The following is a 19,704-nucleotide window of genomic DNA, read 5'->3' as shown; positions in this document are numbered from 1 at the left end:
CTAAGTTAAAATACAATATTGAAATAAACTAAAAATACAGCACTTATAAATCTGGCATTTTAAATGCTTGAACAAGCATCATATCTTACAAGAAAAATTCATCTGCAGAGCTTGGAATGTGTCTGTCAGACTCTGGTGTTTTAACAGAAAGAAGTACCATTTATAGAGAGAGGTAATACTTTTATTAGACTGACTCATATGTTCCAAGTCTTATGTATACATGCATATATAAAAACCTTTTCTAAAGTGAACAGGTTCTTGTTGAAGATTCAAAGAAGGTCTAAGTTGGCCCAGTTGCAGACCTTGAAAAGTTTTTTGCACCTGCAATTTTTTTCCCTTATTTTTTCTAGTGGTATTATCAGTTATAATATAGAAGTCACCTCTGATATCCATATAGCATCAGAGCTATAACATCACTAGTAATAAAGAATTTTGTGCTCCAGAAACTCCAGAGCCCCCTGTGCAGAAGATGGTATATCTACCTTGAGGGAAGTTCACGTAGCTTATGGCAGTAGCAATTTTCCAAGTAGTTTTATCCCTAAAATTCTAGTCTGGGACCTCTCTGGAGCCAGGAATACCAATCACAACAACTATATAGAAGTTATGTGTCAGTCCTTGTCAGCATTCCAAGGACAGTACGTGACAGCAGAACACTTTCTTTTATTGGTTTTCCTTGTTATTAAATACAGTCCATACAATGCCTTTCCATTTAAACTTCTGAAACTGACTTGGTAACATCTTCCAGCAGACAAGTGGAGTGCTGAACCAGAGGAGACGTGACTGTGACAATGACAGGAACATTTCTGTTTGTTTGCCAACCCCTCTTTTCATCTCATCTTGCAACGTTAGAAACCATGGATATCATTCTTGGATGAATATTTAGGAGATTGTCTACTTAGCTTTTAAATAAAGAGCTTTCAAATCATAATTTTAATTAATTCAGGGGGAAAATGACACATATGCCAACACTGGAGATTGTATCTTTGACCAATACCAAATTATTTCTCCAATGATATGCAATTCATACAAAACACAAATCAGTTCAGTTTATTCTGCATGTCAAAATGCATTATCTGCTTCTGAGTGTTGTCTCATTTAGTCTATCCCCTTTGGTAAACTGGAGAAAAAAAATGTATATACAACCACTAATGTAGTTTGGAAAAAGCAGCTTCGAATTTAGCACTGGTAGATCATTGTACAGAAATGACAGAATGCTGAAGTAATAGAGGGCAAAGTAATTAGAAAAAACCAGTATGTGTTCACAGAGGTTGTTATGCCATATACAAAGGTCTTGCAGCTGAGAGAGAACAACAGTGATGTTTCTACCTCAAATTCTTACTAGATGGGAGACAAGGGATTATGATATTACACTTTATTCTTGATCTACTGTAATTCAAAATGGCTGATTTTGGATCCTCTATGGTAAGCCATCTCTCTGTGACAGTTACTGTGTCTACAGAAAGGAGGTAATAAAATACCTAAGCAACTCTCAAAAATGCTCTGAAATACACCTTTGAAAAGACATGCTGGTTTTCTACTACTTTCTATTACAGCTGACTTCAAGTTACAGAATTTTTCTTCAATGATTGATTCCAATTAAAAACTAGTAATCATTTGTTAAAGAAACTTTTTTCTTTTTCTTATTAAACCCATAATTTTTTCGCTTACTGATATTACTGATACAGTTCTTTGCTTTTATAAGTAAAATATTTGTGCATACTGCCAGCACTTCAGAAGCTACACTAGTTAACTTCCAGAGATCTCTTTCAACCAACATTGCTAATATGACAAGATTAAATGCCTGTAATATTCCAAGTCTTACAGATATTGATATCGCAGAGATACGAACCAAAACATGCTATGCTGTGATACAGAACAATTAAACAGAACATTTAAAACTCAGTTGAAAAGTTTAAACTAATTTTCATTTCATTGAAATGAGCTTCAGCTGAAGTTCCTGGGGTGCAAGCAAGCTGCCCACCCTGGACGGGGGTTAAGATTAAATGCTGCAAGTACAGTGCTTGTGTGACAGAGAAGTAGCTACAGCTGAAAACTGATCTGCAAAGGGATCACATCTGACAGCTTCACACATTAAAACAAAACGAAAATGGGCAAACACTGTCTGAAAAGGTTGCCAGGGATTGTCCAGCTCCAAGTGGGCCATAAATACAAGTAACAGATACAACAGTCTGCACAATCTGATAAAAAACAAATAACTTACCCAGGGCACAATGGGGATGATTGTCCAAATGTCACAAAAATGAAAACCTGTTCATTCAGGTTTAGCCTCACATCTGCTAGTGTCCTGTCCTACAGCACTGCAATCTATTGTTTAATTCTAGGTTAAAATGAAGTAATCTAAATATGCATGCTGTTATATAAAAGGGCCAGGGGATGAAATTACACCAGTTTCTAATAAGGCCCTTTGAAATCCTAAACTAGCAAGTTAGCAGCCAAATTCTTTTTCTTCTACTAATACAGACTGAACAGCAAGTGACGACTAGAAGAGAATAAAATAAGACTGTTAAATTGTAGTTCTCAGAATTCTGTATGTGTTTGCTATACCAAGGCACATGAGAGGACTATTTAGGTGCTAAACATTTCCCATTTTATTAGCCGTCTCCAAGACCAGTCTTAAAAAGCTTTTGTCTCCCTATTGCTAGATTGTTCATAAAGACAAGATCTGCAAAATTTCCTTCTCTCCCATTTCAAAACTAAGTAGAAGAACTTTTAACATGCATCTTTTGATAAAAAAGTATTTCTAGTTAGCATTTAGAAAAAATCGGCTTTTTTTGAAGGAAGCAATAATAGTAAAATAAAATGTGATGTATTTTCTTATACTTTCTACTTTTTTTTTAACGTAGTATGCATAAAGTCAATGGCATACACAGTTATTAAAACTGTGTTTATACCTAGCTACATCTGTCCATGTAAAACAAATGTATGTGGTTTAAAGTATTCTTTTACTTGCTAAATAGCAGCCTGCACTTAGTAACAGACCTCTCACCAGAATATGAAGAGGACCATTTGGTTATTTTCTTCTGTCTGTGAAATATCTCTCTTACTGTTTTCTTCTTTTTCATTATGAATGAAAACTGAGCCTTCCTATCAATGAAAAGAAAATTTCCTTCTTATGCATGGTCGTACAAGTATATTCTGCATCTGAACTGGAAAGAAAAAGAGAGTTGTGAGATTTTTAGGACACGCACCCACCCTAGAAGTACAGTACCACGATGGTACGACCCAGACCACTCCATGCCAGCTGCAGGGATCTGGATCTCAGTGGCACCTGAAGGATCCCAGCTCTGCTCTGTGTCAGCTAGTAGCTTGAATTATTTTCCCACTGATCTTCAAAATAGAGCTATTTACCTATGCAGTTGTGAGTAAAGACAGGAATACCAAAGTATAATAAACTCTACTCTGATTCTGACTCTTTTGGTCACTGCACGAGCTAGTTTAAGGCTTGATTCCCCCACCTCTGCCACATGGGAAAGGGAGAACATTAGTTTTCTGGGTATAGAGGCTCTACAGTACAATTAGGCAAGTAGACTGACTTCTGGTCAGCCAGAAGCATAACAATTTAAAACGTAGCAGAAGCAAGGAATTTATCAGAAATAAAACCAGGAAAAATTAATAAATTAATGACATAATGCATTAAGTGGTATATATAATACATCTACTCAAGCTGGCATCTCAGAAAACAGCAGCTGCTCAATTCAGTCAAACACAATTCTTTAGAGGCTCAGAGAACAGAGGTGCATTTAGATATCTGAAGCAACATGTGGTCATCCAGTCACTGCCCTGAGACAAAAGGGTAAGAGTTTATTTCTCATATAGCTACAGGGATGCTGCGATATACTTTCAGGATAGGAATCATAGAACAATTCATTTCCTATTAGTGCATTTTAAAAGAACAGAAGACAGAGTAAACAGCAAAAACTTGCATTAAAATAATAATAGTGATCTCAAACTTACGGAGAAGTCTGTTAGAATAAAAGCTACAAAACAGTATATCATGATGCAGGAGGATGATATACTTGCAGAAATTAGCAAAAGTTTCTCTTTTTTAAGGCAATTAAATTTAAAAATTAACCTTGATCACTGTACAAAGTATGTCTGGCCTCCTTTCCCAAGGGTGAAAGACTCTTTAACAGAATGTCCAGGGAAATGAATTCAATAAAGTATATCTCTATTCGAAAAACCTCAACTGTCCATCAAACGTACCATCCAACAGCAAGCACCTTCTCACCTATCCCACTTACAGAGAAAGGCAGTCTTTCAAGTAACCAAGGACTAGACTATTCGAGGCAAGGTGCCAGCACAAGTTTGAGCACAGATCTTACATTCGTGCTTATTCACATAATCTAATACACTACATCCTTATGCTCCATGAATTTTCATTATCTAAACCTTATGCACTTACCTCCCTAAGAGGAATATTGAAGCTGGAATGAAGTACTTATCCTCCCCGAACATGTCGAAAACCAGAAATTCTGCCTGATAAACGCAAACTGCCTAGAGCTACCCAGTAACCATTAACGAGTACAAAACACTACAGCTACACTTCAAGCAGAAGACTTGAAGAATTTACATCTGATACCTTCCTAGAGCCTAAAGCACCAAAGCCTCATCTTCAGAATAACCCCTTCTACCTGGAATCTCTAGTCCACAGATACACCCTGTGGCTTTTAAGGAACTAAGCCAGAAACACTATTTTCTCTTTTAAAAATTGGCTGCAAGAGGAGTTTAACCATGATATAATAGCAAAACAGCTTTTGAAGTTGGGAAATGAAGGGTCAGTGCCTGCTCTAGGCAGATGGGCCTCACAGCACAATTCCTTCTCCCAGGACAGTGCCCAACATCTTGGCGAGATCTTAAGTCTCAGTATACACCTGGATGAAGGGAGTCATGAAGTGGCTCTCCCATCCATTACCCTGAAGTTCTGTCACTGTTAGCGAAGAGTAAGAAGAATAAACTTGTCTTGAATCACAATTTTCTGTGACACTAACAACAGTATAAAGCCAGAAGATCCTGCCTCCATATGCAACACAGCACAGATTTCACCTCAACCTCTAATCTGCAAGACTGTTTTCATGCATTATCATAAAGATATGTAGTAATTATGAGAAATACTACAGAAATTATACTATGATGAGGTAGTAAAATAGCTACTAAAATATGCATTTATCAGGCATCCAGTGCTGCAAAAACATTTAAACTACTATGAAAAGACATTTTTGCACTAAGCTAAACTGGCTCATCTACTTCTTATTAATAACTGCACCATGTATACTCCACAGAACAATTGTTTCACAGACTGCAAGACATGAACTTATGCCTAATCTTTTATGACCTTTATAAAACTTTATTAAATTATGAAGCCATGTAGCTTTTACATGCTCTAAAACAATTTAAATATGTGCAGCTGTCCAAGCAGTGCCACCATGGGGACTTACAACACTGTTAAGACTTTCCAGTTCTGTACCACTTAAAATCAGCAATAAAACTCTAGTCCAAGATAAAGTCTCAGATAGGAGCTATCCAGTCAGGAGCAAAGTACTCCTTATGAAAGATAATTACTGACATTTTAGAAATACATGCAGGTTTTCCCACTTCCTTGAACTTGTGTTACCCATAAAAGTCTCTGTTATAAATATATATATATTAAAACTAGTTTATTACATAGATAACCTCTTTCAGCATATCAGAAATAGAAATATGAAATCCCTTTGTTGATCTTTAGTACATTAGACTCATAGGGATCATGGTACTTGCAAAATGTGCCCCTACTGTGACCAGTAAGAAACATTAAGAAATTAAGATACTAAAAGCAAAGCCAATACTGCGGATGGCAAGCCCAGATAACTTTAAATTTGCTTGGAGCCTACTGTCTCCTCAGAACCTCAGTCTGGCGGTAAGGAAGTCTGGGGACCACATCCTTAAAGGAAAGGAGAAATAAGAAAGGAAAAAGAAGAAATGTCCACCCCATTTCTCACAGATCTGTCATCAATGACAAGGGGAATCTCTCTCTGACATGAAACAGAGAGATACACTGCCAATTCTCGCAATTCCCTTGAAATCCAAGAGAATCCTGAAACAATTAATGTATGTTGTCTGCCACAGTCTGACAATCTGAAGTATCTTGTTTGTGATTTTGGTAACTCTTGCTTTGGCAAAACTGACAGATCACTATGGATATACATTTTGATGCAATTATTTGAACAAGGCATAGCACTGTGCAAGTTCATAACATTTTATTTTTCCCCTATACCCTTATTGTATCCTTCCAACAATTCTAGTTCTGCAAAATCCTATATAGCAATGATCTTGTACCTTTCAACAGGTAAAAAAGATTAAAACCACTTATTCAACGTATGAACTAAGAGAAGGTTTCAAACTAAAACCTTTCTCCAGATCTTACTATCATTTTCAAATCCCAAGTCCCTTCACACAACTTGTACAGAGTTCAATTTATTCCACTCCATCCATGTTTATCAACATTTGTACTCACTGACTGTTCACTTAGATCCTGAGAGTCTTCCATTGAGGTTATTCGCGTTTCTTTTCCTCCACGAGCAGAAATTATCTTCCCTTTAATTTACAGCTCAGTAGTCTAAATTAAAAAGAAGATAAAAAATTGACACCTTAGTCTAGGGTCCTCATTTCTAAGGCAAATCTGCAATAAACAAACCCCCTAACTGAGGTTGTGGTTTCACTAAAATCTTCAGCAAAGTTCTCATTGATTTATATGAAGACTAATTTCATGTAAAGTGCTTCAACACCTTGAGTATTGTTTTGGGAATTATCTAAAATACAGAAACAGGAAATTTTCTTTGACTTCTGCAAGACAAAAAATAGTTATGAAAACAAACCAACAAACCAAAATGTTGAATACAGGCAGCTGTTTAAGTAGACAATCAATTATAACCCTTGGAAGAACATATTAGAAAAAGAATTATAGAACAGAAGTGCTTAACACATTTAATGATAAACTCTTAGTCATTAAGTGTCTGGCAGAAAAGAAAGTCATTATGCAATCATCAGCATGAAGTCCCCTCTCTGAGGTTCATTAAATTCCTTTAGGATTAAATAAAGTACGCAAAGCGGTTTATAACAAGCAGGTCCCTACAAAGTGCTAAATAACAGAAATCTACCCTAATTATCTGCTATGTCTATGACTTCTCAAATAGGGTGAGTCACTCTCATCAAATACGGAGCTCTTCAGTAGGAAAATCCTAAGAGTTCTGCCCATGTATCATTACGTTAACCTTAACTATAAAGCCACACAATTGTACTACAACCTCCATTCTCAGAAAAGATCTATTTTGGAGTTATGTAAATTTGCATAATTTAGAACAAAAAAAAAAAAAAGTGCCAGGGATATTTCATATATGCAATAATCATTATATTATTAGTCAAAGTTAATGTTACATTTAAAAGAAAAAATAAATAACCATATGTAAACACATACATCAAGGAACCCAAACATCCTGGATTTGCTTATCAACATTACCTGGATTTGTTTATCAACAAGGCACACAAGAAACCATTACCTGGAAGTATACCAAATAACATAAACATATTATGGACCTCTGTTATATTCTGTTCAGCAAGCACTTACACCTTGTGCTACCTCTGCCCTCCATAAATGCAACCACTATTTTTCCGAGGTTAAACAAAGTACAGCTCTATTGGCATAGGCACAACATTTGAAAGGAACCAGAGCTATGGAATATACATGAAACAAGCCATAGCACCTACATATTCTCACCCGCAGTCCTGCGCTGCCCTGTGAATACCCACTCTCTTAATCTCAAGTGCCACTTAAGTGCCATACCTCCATTTACTCCCCAAAACATAACTCTAAAAAATTCATTGTTTTTGCATCAGATATTTTCCAGAACACACACAAATGCACAACCCCAAACAACTTTCCTTTCAGTCTCACCTGGATTTTTCCTTCCCCCAAACTAAATCTTCCTGTCTTCCCTCTTGTCTAAGTTTCTAAATTATTTTCGTTCAGATTTCATTAATTTTTGCCATGATGTTACATAAGGAAAAGACCAATTGCAAGAAAATAATGTTGCATGTATTTCACCATATCATAGAGTTGAAAATAATTCCTGTTTTTCCAGTGTCCTCTCAGTTTCAGAAGGATGCAAGACATGTCTTCACCCATGATGCCTTAACCCAAACTGTAACCACTTTCCATGTTTGTTGATCAATGTGGAGCCCACACTCTTGTATTTGTAAAATCTTCTTCAGCCTTTGTTCAATTTAAGACAAAAGGAGAATTGAAAGGCTTCTTTAAAACACCCACTGTAGACAAATTTCAGAAAGGAACCTACTAAGAACAATGGATATTTTAAGAGAAAGCAGCTCTACATGGCATTGCCTGCAGCAGTCCCTGCCAAAGGAAGAAATCCAAACACAGAGTTGAATTTTTATAACCAATACCAAAATGCTGCATCAATAACTTAAATATAAAATCTAGTCTAATTTAAAGTTTGAAGAATGTGCATGTTATTGCATTGTAAGATTGTCTGCAGAAATAAACAATGAAAATACAAAACTCAGAACAAATTATTTGACTAATACTGACTGAAAAGTCAGTACCTGCCTTGCATTCAAACAGTAAATGCTCCAATTCTGTCAGTCAGCCACTGAAGGTGACAGATCATTCACTTCCTGTGTAAAACTCAACTATAACTCAATTACAGAGCCATACCATAACAGACAGACCAATATTTGTGTTTCTTTTCGTATGGATCATGACCTTAACCAAAGCACACTGAAATCAACAGATGGATGCCACATTTTTCCTTAAAAAACAAAGTGTATTGATATCTTAAATACATCCTGATGACACAAATCCAACAGTTTTCCTATTAAGGACTGCCAATGACTCACCCAGGGTATGTGTTGTGTCCCAAAACTCAGGTGGATGTATTCACTGGAATGCATCATTAAATATGCCACTTGTATTAGTCACCTTCTAAAAAAGACTAGCCTTCAACAGTTTCAAATGTTACTTTACTGAATTGCAAGACAAAGACAAGTTTTTTTTAATCTTAGCAGAAACACACAATGTGTTAAATATATCCTTTGCATGAACATGCTAAATTATACAGTTTCCAGAGCACTGTTGTTCATCTTCATGCTGGATCAAAATTCAAATGCTCTTATTGGAAATTCAGCTTTTTAAAATAAAATTCAGCATTAATATTTTATCAGCATTATTCTACCTATCAACAGCTAAATCCTGCTACATTTTGAGCCCAGTTAAAGCAGCTGGTTATAACCAACTGCTAACACAAAGATTTTTATAATGGCAGTTATGCCAATTGCACTTAGACCAAATCCTTTAGGGTTTAGTTTCATAAATTTGTAAAAGAGAAAGACCATTAGAGAAGTCAGTGATTTAAATAAGACCAACATTACTCCCTAATAAAGATATAAAATTAAAGGATAATAGTAACCTCGTGCTGTTTTATGAGGCAATAATCCAGTTACCAATTCAACCTTGTAGTTTATTCCATCAAGAGAACCAGATTAAAAACAGAGGGAGGAAGGGCACTCTTATCCCTATTACATTGCAAGTGTTTCTAACTGGCTTTAAATATTTTTAAAATTGTTGTTAAAAGTCTTAAATACACAGACAAGTCAGAATAAAGAAAAATGCCTGTTTCTCCTCTTGATACAGTCCTTGCAGATGTGGCTTTAAAACTGATGAAGTGTTTTATGCTCCCAGATAAAAATTTTACTTTTCTAAGAAATGTCTTAATTAGGAGGATTCTTGAGTTTCCTCAACAACAAATGCATTTAAATCTAATTTTTTATTTATTTATTTTTATCTAGGGGAATAAAACACTTCATCAAATTTAAACTGCAACTTCCAGGACTTGACCATGAGGAGAAACATGTGTTTCCTCTCAGAGATACACCCATAAGTTAAAGAAAATAAAAAGCTACTTGAGGATCTGCTGCGTTCTGCTTTATAAATGACTGAAAGTGTAATACAGCAAGGACCTGATCTTTCCCCTTGCAATGATTTCTTCAGAAAATTAGGATTCCAACAAATAATCAGGTGACTGATGTAATGTCACTTTCTATGGGATGCCTAATGTGATCCAGTGCCGCAACTTTCACAAGCTCAAGAAAGAATGTGAAGTTTGGGGACTCACACATAAAAAACAGCCTTAAAGCACTTGACGCTTCTCCAGAGTATTTCAGAGGCTGCTTCAGGCCCTCCAGCCAGCCAGATGGAGAGATGGAACTCCAGAAGAATCCATCATCTGGAGTTTGACCATCAGCCAAAAAGTTTTCCCCATTTTACTTCAACCCAAAAACTTGGGAAGAAAGTCCTTTCTTTGTCTAGTAGGAATCGGTCTTCTTAAATGAAATTCTGGGTGAGGGAGGATGGTCCTCAGTTTCTACCACAACAATTTTTTGCACATGATAATCCCCTTGTGCACATTGTCAAGTTTTTTTATTCTGATTTATCTGAAGAACACATATTTTTTCTGAGGTTATATCATTTGATGCTCCCTAGTTCTACTGCGGTAATATCATGTAATGCTCTGGCAGTATGGTTCAGAAGTTGTGCGATCTTAGTCAAATTTACTGTATTGTTTTATACATTTTGAAACGTGTTGGCAAGAAGCCTAGTGGATAAAAAGAAAGGATGCTCCTGTGGTTAAAACAATTCACTCAGCCATGAAGAACTCACTTCTGTCAAAGCCACAGGTTGAGAGTCAAAATGTTAAGTGAGAAGTGATCACAAATAGAGCAATTTCTCGTTTTCTAGTGCTGTACTTCAAAAATCTTTAATAGTACTAGTACTTAGTGCTTATAGCTGCAACTGAATGTATGCAGGACATGCAGCAGTAAGGTGCCAACTAGTGAGGACAGGCTCCAGAGTTTGAAGTCCCACAGCCTCAGGCAAGTCTCTCTGGGTTTGCACCATTTCTACAGATCATTCAAGTAGTGTGAAGTGCATTTGAAGCATTGTGAAAGGTTATAGAAGGCAGATAATGAGAAAATTAATTGCTTTAGAATCAGTGCAATATAATAGTGCATATACATTGCAGTCTCACTAAATTAGATTATTTTGTGCTAGTTGTTTTCCAGGAAACTAATTTCTTTGAAGAAACAGGAGAGAGGGTACGTGTAGTAAAAAACAGGCACTGCCTAACACTCAGTAATTTCTTACGTAGAAAAACACCCTTCTAGTAGTCTGCATGCATATCAAATCATCTTGTAAAAGAAAAATAAAATACGACCTAAATTAAAAGAAAAGTAAACCAAATGCTGATTTATTAGAATTTCAACTTAGCCTGTATCTACAGTACAAAACTGGATTTTGGACAGTAAAAACATACCACTTTATCAGTCCCTAATACTATCACATTTGAAAAAGAAAGAACCATGCCCCAGATGAGAAAGGAGATTGATGTGCTTTATAATCTAGCTTTCTTCAAAACTCAAGTAAAAATATTAGCAGGTAAATTGATAAGAAAAATGTACTAACTTAACACTTTTAAAATCAGTGTTTACTATAGCCCACCTGATCAGGAGGAGGAAGTTGATGAGGCTTTCTATGGGCAACTGAAAATACAGTCATAGGCCCTGATTCTTCTGGGGGACTTCAACCACCCTGGTATTTGCTGCAGGGACAACATGGCCTGGCATACACAGTCCAGGAAGTTCCTGCAGATTATTGAAGATAACTTTTTGGTGCAAGTGATGGAGGATCCAAAAAGGAAAGATGTAAACGTTGGGGGCAGCCTTGGCTATAGCAACCATGAGATGGTGGAATTCAGGATCCTGCCTGGGGGAAGCAAAAGAGTAAGCAGGACTAGAATCCTAAACATCCAGAGAGCTAACTTTGGCCTCTTTAGGGACCTGCTTAGAGGAATGCCATGGGATAGGGTTCTAGAAGAGAAGGCAGTCCAAGAGAGCTGGTCATTAGCACCACTTTCTCCAAGCTCAAGACCAGTGTATGCCCCATGATGAAGAAATGAGGCAAAGGATGCAGCGAGGCCCTAGAAAATCTCAAACTCAAGGAAGAATTTAAGGGATGTGGAAAAAGGGACAGGCTACATGGGCGGACTGTAGGAACATCGTCAGAGTATGCAGAGATGCATCAAGGAAGGCCAAGACCCACTTGGAATTAAGTCTAGCAAAGGACATCAAGGACTACAAGAAGGGCTTCTACAAGTACATCAGCAGCAAAAGGAAGATTAGGGAAAATACAGGGTTGCTGCTAAATCATATGGGTATCCTGATAATGGAAGACACAGAGAAGGTAGAATTACTGAATGCCTTCTTTGCCTCAGTCTTCGCTGTTGAGGTCAGCCCTCAGGAATCCCAGACCTCTGAGGTAAGAGAAAAAGGTTGGAGAAAGGAAGGCTTCCCCCTGGTAGTAGAGCGTTGGGTTAGAGATCGGCTAGGCAGACTTAACACCCATAAATCTATGGGCCCTGACAGGATGCACCCATGAGTGGTGAGGGAGCTGGTAGATGATGTTGCTCTGCCGCTCTCCATCATCTTTGAAAAATCATGGAGAAGGGGAGAGGTGCCTGATGACTAGCGGAAGGCCAATGTTACTCCCACCTTCAAAAAAGGGCAAGAAGGAAGACCTGGGAAACTACCAGCCAGTTAGCCTTACCTTCATCCCTGGAAAGGTGATGGAACAGGTCATTCTGGAAGTCATCAACAAGTGGTCAGCATGGGTTCACCAAGGGGAAATCATGCTTGACTAATCTGAGAGACTTCTGTGATGACATGGCAGGATGGGTCAACGAGGGGAGACAGTGGATCTTGTCTACTGTTATCTACCCTGACTTCAGCAAGGCTTTCGACACTGTCTCCCATAACACTTTCATAGGTAAACTCAGATGAAAGGACAAGAGGTGGATCAAGAACTGGCTGAGGGTCGTGATGAGCAGAGCAGAATCCTGTTGGAGGCCTGTAGTCAGCAGTGTTCCCCAGGGTTCAATACTGAATCCAGTCTTATTCAACTTGTTTGTCAATGACCTGGATGAAGGGATAGAATGCACACTCAGCAAGTTTGCTGATGACACGAAATTGGAAGGAGTGGCTGATACACATGAAGGCTGTGCTGCCATTCAGTGGGAACTTGATAGGATGGGAAATTGGGCAGAGAAACCTAATGAGGTTCAACAAAGGCAAGTGTAGTGTCCTGCACCTGGGGAGGAATAACCCCAAGTACCAGTACAGCTGATCTACTAAAGAACAGTTCTGCTGAGGACCTGGGAGTATTGGTGGATTATAAATTGACCATGAGCCAGCAGTGTGCCCTTGTGGCCAGGAGGGCCAATAGTATCCTCAGGTGCATTAGGAAGAGTGTGGCCTGCAGGTCGAGGGAGGCGATTCTCCCTCTCTACTTGGACCTAGTGATGCCCCATCTGGAATAGTGTGTCCAGTTCTAGGCTCCTCAGCACAAGAAAGACAAGAAACTACTGGAGAGGGTCCAGAGGAGGGCCACAAAGGTGATTAGGAGTCTAGAGCATCTCTCTTATTAGGAGAGACTAAGGGAGCTAGGACTGTTTACTCTGGGGAAGACTGAGAAGGGGCCTCATCAACGCATGATAAATATCTCAAAGGGAGGTGTCAGAAGGACGGTGCCAGACTCTTTTTGGTGTTGCCTAGTGACAGGACAAGGAGCAATGGCCATAAACTAAACCACAAGGGGTTATACTTCCACATGAGGAAGAAATTCTTTACCTTGAGGGTGGCAGAACACTGGAACAGGCTGCCAGGGAGGTCATGGAGTCTGCCTCTCTGGAGACATTCAAAACCACCTGATGTGTTCCTATGTAACCTGCTCTAGGTGACCCTGTCTTGGCAGGGCGTTGGACTGGATGTCCAGAGGCCCCTTCCAATCCCAATAATTCTGTGATTCTGTGAAAATAAACAAAATTATAATCTTAGGGCTTTCTAAAAGCTGGAGATCACTGTCCATGCTTTGGTAGAAAGAGAAGATGTCAGCTTTCTTATGCTGTAAGGCAGAATGAAAACTTGTCTCTCATCATAATCTCAGAAAAGCAATTGCTTGATATATATCTAATTTTAGAACTAATTTATATGTATTTATGTTAAATAATTTTTAGCTTTGTTTGCTTTGGTGTTTTATCTTATACAAGTGCTATGTTTTCTTGAAAGGAGTGTCAACACTAATAAAAACAATTCTTTAGTGGAAAAGCAGTAAGAAATATTATTATTTATAGCTAACTTGAAGGGAGAGCAAATGACTAACACATTTTAAATACCAAGAACAGTTAAGAAGTCAAACAAAGCCATCCTGACAGTATGACCTAGTCAGAGACAACACCCATCACACATATACAGTTCTGAGCTCATCTAGATTCCTTTTACCTTCTCCCTCCCCTGAAAAATTACACATCTATAACCAGGACATAATTTTATTATTTCCATTTTCTTTTCTGAGCATGTGAATTCATGCCAGACATTAAATACAGTAATCAAAATGGACATGATTCATCCCACCAAACTATAATACACTGAAAACTCCTCAAAATTTACATTAAATAACTGGCTTTCATGCAAGTCGCTTTGTTACACACAGTCTTGCAAATTCTGTATGGTCTTCAGTGAATGTTTGTATAATTGTCAGTTTAGTGCAGTTTGCTTCCTTGAACTGATTTTCCTGGAGAACGGCATTGCTTGTGTGGTATCTGTGGAGATTTTATCCAAGAAAAATTAAGGTGCTGTTCCCACTCTGCATCAGACACTTCTAACTTAGAAACAGGTCACACTACCACAAAACCATTTGGTGCCAGTCAAAAGCAGGCATCAAGACAAAAAAGCAGAGCAACACAGATCATGAGGTCCCTGCAACATTTAGGTACGTAAATCAGGTAAGAAACAGAAAAAGCCTATGACAAGAGATCTGCCTGCTGTCCTAATATCATCATACAACAAAACAAGTGGGAAAAGAGCAAAACAGAAAGACTTCCTGGCAAACAACTGCAAGCACTGTATCTCACAGAGTTGAGGTAAAATAACACTTTGGTGCAGCATTCATCTCTTGCAAAACTGGGTAACAACTTTACAGGTACCCAAATATGAGTAAGACTGACCGCCCTACTCTTCCTATCACTTCCATTCCACACCTGTGCAACAAATAAGAAGGATTACTTTCAGAATTTCAGAATATAGAATTATAAACTCAGCAATATCTCCCTTATCCTAACATTGCACAATATACCATGAAATTGTTAAGACTGAAACCAGAGCTGCAAATCCACTGATGCTTGGGGACTTCCCAACTGTGAGAGACCTCTTCACTCATGCTTAGATAAGGCACATAGACCTCTTCTGTCTCATTCCAGATTAATCAATTACCAATTATTCCAGATACAAATAAATAAAACAAATGCTGAGACAGTTTCTGGCCTGGATTTGTACACAAATCTAATCTAAAATCCCACTGTGTTCCCCTGAAAATAAGGAGAAATTGATTTGCAAACAAATTAAACACAGTGTTTCAAACCCGTGAAGCCTACATAATCCTTACCAAAACGAAGAATGCTTCCCAGGGGGAAAAAACACCAACAAGCAAGTAATGCAAAGATGCTACTAGCTGGTCGTTTCAATGCTTTGAACAACTAGATTTTTTAGGGGAAAGGATTTGGGTTTTTACTATGAAGTATATTTTGGTTAATTTCTGAGACAATTTCCTTCCCTTTTGTTGTAGAAAATAGCTGTAAACAAACCAAATAAAACACTTCAGTCCTTTATAAAGAAGCCATTGAAAACAGAAAGAAAAAGGCTATACTTGGTTAGCCAGAATATTTAAAGAGACAGTGTAGACTTGAAAATATTATTTCCTCTCCCTCAAAAGCACATCCTCTACGTAAAAGCAAACAGCAGTTTTACAAGGCTGTAAAAAATAAAGAATCCAAGCACATGATATCACAAAAGCCATGACAGCATGATATCTACACATCCTATTTGTTTTTTCATGCCATAGCTTGAAGAGTGTATTCAACAGTATGAATATGCAGTAATAGCTACTGAAGAAGTTCAAATACTGGCTAGGATCCCTAGAAACATCCTGACGAAGGAGGAAGTGTGCAGTCTGCTCATCCTTTTTAGCTGTCAGCGTCATTGCCCACCAGCTGCCATTCCTCTTAGTGCAAGTGTTTCACTTACAGTTCTTTAATGGAACATTTTGAAATGTCAGAAAAAAAATAGAAAAGTAAAGCCACCAAAAAGAAACATGGGTACTTTGGTTATTGTTCGGTAGAAGAAATGCAATGTTTTTCTTAACTAAAGTTGACAATAGCCCTTAAATGTTGCATTTGAGACAGTGTTCCTTTCTCATTCCACGAACAATGGAAAACAAAAAGTGTTAATGCAGAATTGTCCCAGAATATGGAACTCCTGCTGGTGCCAGCACGCAGCTCAGGTGGTTTCTGACAGAACAGAATGACAATTATTACTCATCAAGCCTAACAATGCTGCACCACAGCCATCAAGTTAAACTGAAACCATCAGAACACAATGAATGAAAAGTAGAAAATTTTCTGTGTATCGCCTTTGTCCAGCACAAAGAAAATGCTAAGCCCCATACCAGAAGTTCTGTATAGTCTACATGTTTATGCTGTTGATCCTCACATGAGTTCTCTGCACTCATTGCAGTTCCTGACTCATCAGCAGTCCCCAAAGGAGATGGAAATGTCATGAAATCCATCGAACAGCTCACCATCCTACAGGAGAGTCTTTTTTACTATGAGCCAGAAGCAAATGTGCCACACAAAGTAATTGTGAAAAACAGGTATTCTCAGATTTTAATTATAACAATTGTTTTGACAATAGATTCTTTACCATATTTTCCTTCCTCCATTTACATATTTACTAGCTGTGATCAAACTATGCAACATTCTCCTTTAGTAAACTAAAATTTGTTCATCCCCTGGAAGACACATTTTCCAATTGTTTAATTACTCCTCTGGTCTTATATCTGAAACTTCTCCAATTTTTCAAGCTTCCTTTCTAAGGCTAAGGAAGGGTACAGCTTTGCAGTAGTAGCTGCACCCACACTATCTACATAGGTAAAGTAACCTCTCTTACTCTGCAGAGTACTTTGTTTAAATTACTACTCCTTTTTTGGCTACGATACCATCATGATGATTTGCTATGGCCTCCAGTTGTTGGGTTTTTTTAAATAAACTGCTGGTTTGTAGTGAAGCACATACTGTTTGCTTGCTCTCAGTTTGTTCAATGAGCCAGAGTACTCTTAGCAATCTGCTTTCTTCATTATTTACCAATCCCTCAGTCTTTGTAGTAGCAGTACTGTAGGCATTACAGTCTAGCAACAGAAGTACAAGGAAGTTTGTAAGAAGAAAAATCTCTTTTATTAGGTCAGCAATTGTTCTAATCAAGGGTATTACTTCTTGTAGTACTTACTAATCTTTCTGTCACAGGTAAAATAACAACTAGGTTTTGATTTGCTGACTAGTCCCTGAAAAAAACTCTTTGTAATAGCATTCTCTTTAAAGACTTGTTAAAAAGTATTTGTGAAATCTATACTTTAATTTGCTGTTTAATCCATTTCACTTATGCCAAGTTGATTTTGTATCCTTCAAGTTTATTAATCAAAAAATCATGCCAACTCAAAACCCTTACAGAACTTTATTACATCACTACACTTATCTTTGGAAATCAAACTTGTACTCACATCAAAAATAATATCCCTAGTTTGGCACGCTTCAGTGTTCATAAACCCGTGATGCAGTATAGTATGCATATTTCAGTGTTATATGGGAACAACATAAAAAAAGGCATTTGGAACGTGATAGCATGTAAGTTAATACTTTGTGACAGTAGAGGCTAATAAAAAAATACAGATGCCGTAAATTAAGCACTTGTCTACAGTGACAGCTAAGTAATGGCCACTTCTGAGAAATTATTACACTTCTTTCCCCAGGAATAGTGGTAAAAGAATACAGCCTGTCACGAGCGCTGCAGCCCTTGGTAGTGACATTCTACCTCTACTGAGGTTATGCTCTGCCTGTCTCCTGCAAGCCCAGCTTTTGGACAGTAGTGCAAAGATCCGGAAGAGTTCTGTCATCTGGTATCATGTCTGAACTCCTGCCTTCCTTTGAGAAAATCATAGCTGTCCCCTCCAAAGGCTTCAATACTTTCCCTATTTTAACCTGCACATATATCTGCAAATTACTTGCAGTTATTTCAATTTTAGTTAAAAACCCCAACATCAATAGAACCTTTTGACTGAAGATCAAGGGATCATTTTTGTAGACAATGTTTTTGTTCTGAAAAATTCCACCTATCCTGCAGACTTGACCCTGCACTTCAGTTAACAGAGGTGGCAGATTAGGTAACGGAGACTGTGCAGCTATTTCTGCAGCACCGCTGCCAGGCTCAGCAGCATGGGTGCTGCCACTCATTCCGACCTTTGCCTCGTTGCCAGCACAGCTGTTTGTGAACCACAGCAAGGAACAGATCCAACTTGAACGAGTGGCCAGCACAGGCGGGTTAAGGGACTGCTTTAGAACCACTGCCACCAAATGTAAAACCATAGATTCATACTTTTCTGTCCTCTACCACACAAACCAGATGGAAGTAGAACTTGAGATATGGTTAGTCACACGTAAGGTTACTACTATTGACACTTATGTGAACCAATACTCCTGGAAAACGAGGTAAAAACAGAGAAAAATGTTGGACCTCTTCTACCGACCTTACAATCAAACTGTTGCAGACTTCGTCCTGGTTTGGCAGCATCTCTGAAGTTGCTATTCTAATCCCGGACTTCATTCATTGCAGATCTAAGCAAGACCTCAAAAAGCTGGACAGTTTCACAATTACCAGGGAACAAACCCTTCCACTTCATTTGTTTTATGACAAAAATTTGACTACTTACCTAGCCCTTGGAGAAATTAGACTATCCTTTAAACAGAAAATTGGAAACCAAGCTGAATCATAGCTAACTAGCTACCAGAAATTACTATGAAACACATCATCTGGCCATTTTAGCTTAAAGACCTTCTATTGCAGATGACTCCCAGACATACTGCTGAACAGTGAGCTCAGGACTTGGTGCTTTGAACGCAAAAATTGCTTCCCTGAACAGGCAATCAACTGAATAAAATTAATATGAACATTACAACAGCTCTTTCTGCCATGACAGATTACAATAAACATAAAAATAGGTGGCTGAGTGGAAAAGTACTTTAATCTTTCCATTTGGAAAACCCACCACAGTCCCAATCTTGCCTTGGGGTAACAGGAAGTTTTATTTTCAAGACCCTTTCCCAGAATATAATTATTGCATTTGTAAAACCTGTATACTATTCAGCACTACTGGTTCCCAGCTCCCCAATCCTCTGTGTTAAGACCAGAACAGAAATGTTAGGTTGAGTCTGAGCTGCACTGCTAGAACTTGGCAGAGGAAATGTGCATAATCTCCCTGGGGGGTGCCTGGTTTTGTGAAATCATGTCTATGCTGGGACACTCAGAAGAGTTGGAAGAAAAACCTCATATATAGCATGATGTCAGGATGCTTAAACTGAAGTGTACAGAGGTTGGTTTAGGTGGTCTCTCTTGGGAGTAAGGTGAATTTCATTTTCTGTGATGTTCTGGAAACATACTACAGTAAATAAAAAAAATATCTCTGGTCATTTATAAAATGTT

General features: G+C 38.0%; 1 protein-coding gene across 3 annotated transcripts in view; it reads right to left on the bottom strand.

The window, feature by feature from the left end:
* The window catches only part of EYA4 (EYA transcriptional coactivator and phosphatase 4), a 148,462-nt gene that overhangs the window by 124,422 nt on the left and 4,336 nt on the right, over nt 1-19,704 (bottom strand). For all 3 annotated transcript variants that reach the window (XM_027633855.1, XM_027633854.1, XM_027633856.1), the window contains exon 2: nt 6,512-6,613. In XM_027633855.1, the coding sequence (XP_027489656.1) occupies nt 6,512-6,544 (33 nt within the window). In that variant the 5' untranslated portion in view covers nt 6,545-6,613. The remainder of the gene's footprint in view (nt 1-6,511; nt 6,614-19,704) is intronic.

This window comes from Corapipo altera, unplaced genomic scaffold (genome assembly GCF_003945725.1).
Source record: "Corapipo altera isolate COAL_440 unplaced genomic scaffold, ASM394572v1 2b, whole genome shotgun sequence".
Lineage (NCBI taxonomy): Eukaryota > Metazoa > Chordata > Aves > Passeriformes > Pipridae > Corapipo > Corapipo altera.
Note: the sequence above shows the minus strand (reverse complement) of the source record. Positions and strands in the feature narration are given on the sequence as shown.